Source organism: Oncorhynchus tshawytscha, linkage group LG02 (assembly GCF_018296145.1).
Source record: "Oncorhynchus tshawytscha isolate Ot180627B linkage group LG02, Otsh_v2.0, whole genome shotgun sequence".
In the NCBI taxonomy this organism is placed as follows: Eukaryota; Metazoa; Chordata; class Actinopteri; order Salmoniformes; family Salmonidae; genus Oncorhynchus; species Oncorhynchus tshawytscha.
The window spans coordinates 67,840,729-67,847,173 of record NC_056430.1 but is presented as its reverse complement, the minus strand read 5'-3'; the positions used below and the strand labels follow the sequence as shown (position 1 = coordinate 67,847,173).

The 6,445-nt window shown below is 40.9% G+C and overlaps 1 protein-coding gene across 1 annotated transcript; it reads right to left on the bottom strand.

The window, feature by feature from the left end:
• Positions 1–621: 621 nt before the first annotated feature.
• On the bottom strand, positions 622–2,252 carry LOC112264019 (C-X-C motif chemokine 11). The gene is made up of 4 exons (XM_024440635.2): positions 2,040–2,252; positions 1,597–1,714; positions 1,350–1,433; positions 622–1,008 (listed from the first exon to the last, which is right to left on the bottom strand). The coding sequence occupies exons 1-4, from the start codon at positions 2,110–2,112 to the stop codon at positions 954–956; spliced, it is 330 nt and encodes a 109-aa protein (XP_024296403.1). The 5' UTR covers positions 2,113–2,252; the 3' UTR covers positions 622–953.
• Positions 2,253–6,445: the final 4,193 nt, after the last annotated feature.

Genomic DNA, 6,445 nt, shown 5'->3' with positions numbered 1-6,445 from the left:
ACGCTGTAATTACAGAAGTCAATGATTATCTGGGTTTAGGTACTAAGGTCCTCCAGTAGATGGTGCACATTGACAGTATTGTAATAGCTGGAAATCGACATTTTATGATCATGAACATTTATTTTGACGTTTATTTCACATTTCTTTTGCCTCAATAAATCCAGATTATGTAGGATTATTACAAGTGACTGTAATATGTCTAACCCTAGAGTGATCAGTTCATGTATTCCAGTAGTTTAGAAACTCCACGTGTGTCGAGGTTCACACCAGGTCGCTATGGCATCAGTACATTTATCTCCTGACCTGGAAGTCCAGCCTTCGTTTCTCAGCCAACCCCTGCAGCTGTTGAGACCAGCTGTGTTTAAGTCATGATCACGGGTCGTATTGCAGTGTTGCCATACATGGGACCCTCTCTCTCTCTCTCCAGAGTGTATCATACTCTGTAACCAAATGTTAAAAGAGCTGTTCCCATGGCTCTCTCTATAGACCATGAGTATTGGGCCCTATGCATTAATTGTGACAGTAATAATGCTTGTGTTACCCCATATTGCATTATAGGACTTGGTATAAGCGTTCAGAACAAATGGAGTGTTATGATTACGAGAACGTTGAATCTTTAAGTTGTATCAAAAACATTTTTATTTCAGTTGTATCAAAATCATATTTATCTGTTCATTAATATACACATATTTAAATAACAAATAGAAAAATAAATAAAGAGTTTTAACTTATGATATCTTTAAATGTCTCACAATTAGTGTTGTATACTATAGAGTGCTGTACCACAAAATCATGAAGGAAATAGAAAATCCCCCTCTCTCTCCCGCTCTCTCTCTTTCTCTAAAGTGCAGTGTCAGCCCTCAACATTCTTCTTGTGTGTGTTTGGTCACATGACTTCTGGGAAAATCCAGCCATTGGGTTTTCCATGCCCCTTCTCCCCTCCTCCGTTACGTTCACTCTGCTTTTCTCTTAAGACACCTCTTCTTTTGCTTGTCGTCTTTGTTTATTCTATTTGGAAGGAGGGAGAAGAGTGTTATTCTCAGAAAGGACTAATGTTACATGGATTATATTAAGTCAAGTGCTATAGGATGTTTCTAAAGTATGTGCTAAGGTATTTTGCTTTTACATGCTTTAGCCTCATGTCTGCTACTTAATGGTGTGATAAAACTATAATTACAGTAAAGTTTATAATTACAGTAACTTAGCTTCTTTTTTTTACCATTAGATTTATATGTCATTAGATTGTGATAAATGTTGATCTAAAAGTTATTACATTGTCATAACTGCAGTATAGTTCTGCCAAGGATTTAGTATGGTGGTGAGGAGTCTGACGATTTGATCTATCTTACCTGTTCCAGCAGTTGACGAAAAACTTGGCCTTCCTTCCAGCGGGGTTCAGGCACCTTCTGGCTCCATCTTCCGCCAGTGTAACACTGAAAAAAACAAACCGCACATACACACAATTAATGCTTGTGTCACACAACTGATACAAGGCTGATGGAGGTGATTGTCATGTCAGAAGTAAATGTCAGAAAGAAAGAAACAAACAAAAAGAAAGAGAAACCACTTTCTGCTTAAATGAATGCAGTTACTTACATGATTTCAGTAGTGTCGCAGTAATGGGTCTTTTCAATGATTTCAAAGTCATCAATGATTTCCTGAGTGTGCATAATGGTTCCTGGGCATTTGCATCTGGCACCTGGAACGTGTTGAGCTGTAATGAGAGTTATAAACATCAATTAACATGGTCAAACGTTTGAATGGAAACGTTGTTTTACGACAAATATGTCTTCAAATTGGATTTTGGATAAGAATTCACATTAATGCATTTTTTGCATAATGCTTGTTCTAAGAAGAAACTGTACATAACTGCAATTTCTATAGTATTCTACACTCATTTTATGCTATATGACAGCCACTATATGTATAGTAGCCTAGTCACTGCAAAATCCCTAGTCAGTCAGGTAAAAGCATGCACACTGTACTGTACATTCCATATATTGTAGCTGAGATTGCGAGAAATTACTTTGAAATCTTACCTCCGTTGAGCTGTATACAAACTCCCAGCAAAACCACCAGGAAAAGACTGCAGGCTTTTGGTGTGAAGGCCATCGTGAATATAAGTAGCGAGAGATGGGGAGGTGAGGAGTCAAGAGGCAGTAAGATCCACTTGAAGTGAAAGTGAAAAGTGAAGAACTATTGGGATCCATTGTCCTTTTTATAAACTGCCAGCAGAGGGTTTTCCCAAATCCCATGTTCTTTCCCGGCAAACGTTCAAGAAACAGCTCTCACTGGAATTTCCCAGTTCACTAGGGTTGAAATGAAGGAATGTGGGACTACAGAGTGGAAGGGGCGGAGGGAAGCTAGGAGTCTGCAGATAAAAAGTTGGCCGCGAGAATCTTAACTCCTAACTTCCTAACTGTGACTGTGGGAAAGTGAACGCCAGGGTGAGTCAGCGTTGCAACTCACGGTGATTCATGTTTAAGTGGCCTGTCTGCAAACCTGTTATTTTAAATCATGTAGATTAAGCTGTCTCGGATTCATTGGATGGACAGATCCGAAGTCTCCTTCCAATTACTTCCTCCTTCTGAAAACTGCTCTTTATGACATCACAGATCTGGGGGTCAAACGAGAGATGGTGCTTCGGAAGAGGGTCTCGCATTAAGACAAACTTCACCCCAAACTTTCTTGGATAGAAATAACAAAAGCTAATAGGAAAAGTGAAAACAAAAGTGTATAAACTGCAAAGAATTTTGATAGTTCTTCTCCTTCTCCACCAGCATGCCCAGGTCAGATATGCTGTCTGGGGCAATTAGCAACAGCAACAGCTGCAGGAACATCATGATGACAAGATAGCCAGTCATCTCTATTCTGTGAACCCCCAACCTAAATCTACCATGTCATACTAATCATGCTAGTCAACACTAGAACATGTCTATAGACCGACACCTGTTTTACCAGAAGTGAATGATTATCATGGTGATGAATAATGACTGGGCCTAACACCCAGGATGTGTCTGGTGTTTTCAGTCATGTGTGTTGTGTCTTGTCAGAGGTTCGTTTTCGGGCTTATGTCCCCATGTCTTTTATTTTTCATTTGTTTATTTAACCTTTATTTAACTAGGCAAGTCAGTTAAGAACAAATTCTTATTTACAATGACGGCCTACCAAAAGGCCTCCTGCGGGGACGGGGGTTGGGATTAAAAATAAATAAATGAAATATAAATATATGACAAAATGCACATCACGACAAGAGAGACAACACGACTAAGACAACAACATAGCAAGACAGCAACACATGACAACAAAGCATGGTAGCAACACAACATGACCACAACATGGTAGCAACACAACATGGTAGCAGCACAAAACATGGTATAAACATTATTAGGTACAGACGACAGCACAAAGGGCAAGAAGGTAGAGACAACAACACATCGCGGAAAGCAGCCACAATTGAAAAAATGGAAGCCGGTTGAGATACTAAATGTCTCCTATTCTGTGGCGTGATATGTCAGGTTTTAATTGATGCTAAAACATGTTTTTTCATGATAAATAACTAGGTAGATACACCTATGTTTTTAAATGTAATTACACTACATATGATTACATCTGCAAATGTTTTAAAAGCTGGTTTATGCATTATGTAGTTGTATGCAGTGGAGGCTGCTAAAGGGAGTACGGATTATAATAATGGCTGGAACAGAACGAATGGAATGGCATCAAACACATGGAAACCATGTGTTTGATACCATTCTACTTATTTCGCTCAAGCCATTACCAAGAGCCCGTCCTCCCCAATTAAGGTGCCACCAACCTCCTGTGGTTGTATGATATTTGACCAATTCTGCTCAAATGAATTAACACAGTGGGACTATGCTCAACAAGTTGAGAGGTAATGACCTGATTTGACTTTTTGGTTCATACACAATTTATTATATGACCAATACTGTACTCTGACTACCACCTCCAATTATGTGAGCCACTGCTAATGAGCTATGTCCAAGATAATCCAAGATCATGACTAACACACATTTGGGGGGTTATCGCAAATACTGTTGCTCTTTCTCATAAAGTGTCATTTCATGCTAATGTCCACTGAAAACATTGTTACTTAACATCTTAAAATTAGTGTGGTATTTCTTCGGAACAGGACCTAATGACGTTTCAGTAGAATATGTACTGTATAATTCATCTATATTCTGGGTATTGGAAACATTAACATTGATTTACATTTCAGTGAAAATGTATCACTGGAAAGAGCAGGCCTCCCTGTTCCCTCCCTTCATCTTGTTTTGATAGAGGGATGGACCTAGGCCAAGGTAGCGTTATTGCTAATGCACTGTAGCGCCAGCTGTCTTGGCTCACCACACGCTTGCGACATTTAGAAGAAACAGAAACTTAAGGAGCCTAACGGACCAGAACCAGAGCACACAGGAGTGCTTAACAAAGAAAATAGATACCATTTGCTGGCCCATAAAGAAAAGAGAAATGTCTGTTCTTAAAGACAAAGAGAAAATAATTGCCTTGATTGTGAGTGACAGAGTCAATGGCTGTGAAAACAATGTTTTTGAATACCATGTTTTAATTGTGTTGGTCACAGAAAGATATTTACAGACAATCATGTACAGTATTTACAGCTTCTATTTACAAAGAGTTCCTTACAAAAAGATTATCATTGCGAGGGTATCCAGAGAGATAAAGCAGCTAAAGTGTAAATTCATTGGGCTGCCCCCTCCTTTGTAAGGTGTCTTCCTCTACGGTGTCCATATTAGGACATCCTTCAACTCTGGTCATGCCTGGAGAGACTCAGTCCATACAGTAGATCACATTGGAGAGTTAAGACAACATTCACAAATCATTCTTGACTACCTCGACCTCCAATCCCATGCTGGGTTAATCCAGAAATGTAATCCTGACTATGCTTCCTGTTCACCAAAGAGTTCCGCAAAGCCCTGTGGCCTTTTCCACAGCACCATCACAAACAGAAGCCTGGGACTTTCTTAGTCACGTCAACCCCGGAAAACTGGGCCTGCGCAAACAACCAATCCAGGGGGTCTCGGCCTGAACATACCCGGCTTACACAGTCCAAAGGATGGGCGACCATCAGTGACACATCCGATAGACCACTGGGGATCCAAGGAACATATGCCATGGATTTGTTATAGGGCGCCATTGGGGCTACAGTGGAAGCATCTTCTGACGGGATGGGTGGCCAAGCAGGTCATCCATTGTCGGTGCTCCCAGAGTGGGCCGTGGAGTGGGTATGGGGCAGTCTGGGAGAGTTTCTTGATGGAGTCCACATACTCCTTCATAGTGGGGTACTCGTCTTCCCCATCCTCCAGAACTCCTTCCTGCAGCTCACTGATGGTGGGCAGCAGCTCGACGGAGGAAAGCAGCCATCTGGGCTTCATCCTGTAAAAACAGCCTGGAAATTGACATTAAAAAAAAATGTAATATATAAACTAAGGAGATGTGTTTCCTGTTGATACAGTGCCTTGCGAAAGTATTCACCCCCTTGGCATTTTCCCTATTTTGTTGCCTTACAACCTGGAATTAAAATAGATGAGTCATACCAAAATCTTTAAATCATACCACAGATTCTCAATTGGATTGAGGTCTGGGCTTTGACTAGGCCATTCCAAGACATTTAAATGTTTCCCCTTAAACCACTCGAGTGTTGCTTTAGCAGTATGCTTAGGGTCATTATCCTGCTGGAAGATGAACCTCCGTCCCAGTCTCAAATCTCTGGAAGACTGAAACAGGTTTCCCTCAAGAATGTCCCTGTATTTAGCGCCATTCATCATTACTTAAATTCTGAATAGTTTCCCAGTCCCTGTCGATGAAAAACATCCCCACAGCATGATGCTGCCACCATCATGCTTCACTGTGGGGATGGTATTCTCGGGGTGATGAGAAAAGTTGGGTTTGTGCCAGACATAGCGTTTACCTTGATGGCCAAAAAGCACAAGTCTAGCCTCATTTGACCAGAGTACCTTCTTCTATGTGTTTGGGGAGTCTCCCATATGCCTTTTGGTGAACACCAAACGTGTTTGCTTATATTTTTCTTTAAGCAATGGCTTTTTTCTGGCCACTCTTCTGTAAAGCCCAACTCTGTGGAGGGTACAGCATAAAGTGGTTCTATGGACAGATACTCAAAACTCCGCTGTGGAGCTTTGCAGCTGCTTCAGGGTTATCTTTAGTCTCTTTGTTGCCTCTCTGATTAATGCCCTCCTTGCCTGGTCTGTGAGTTTTGGTGGCCTGCCTTTTCTTGGCAGGTTTGTTGTGGTGCCATATTCTTTCCATTTTTAAAAATAATGGATTTAATGGTGCTCCGTGGGATGATGAAAGTTTCTGCTATTTTTTATAATCCAACCCTGATCTGTACTTCTCCACAACTTTGTCCCTGACCTGTTTGGAGAGCTCATTGGTCTTCATGGTGCAC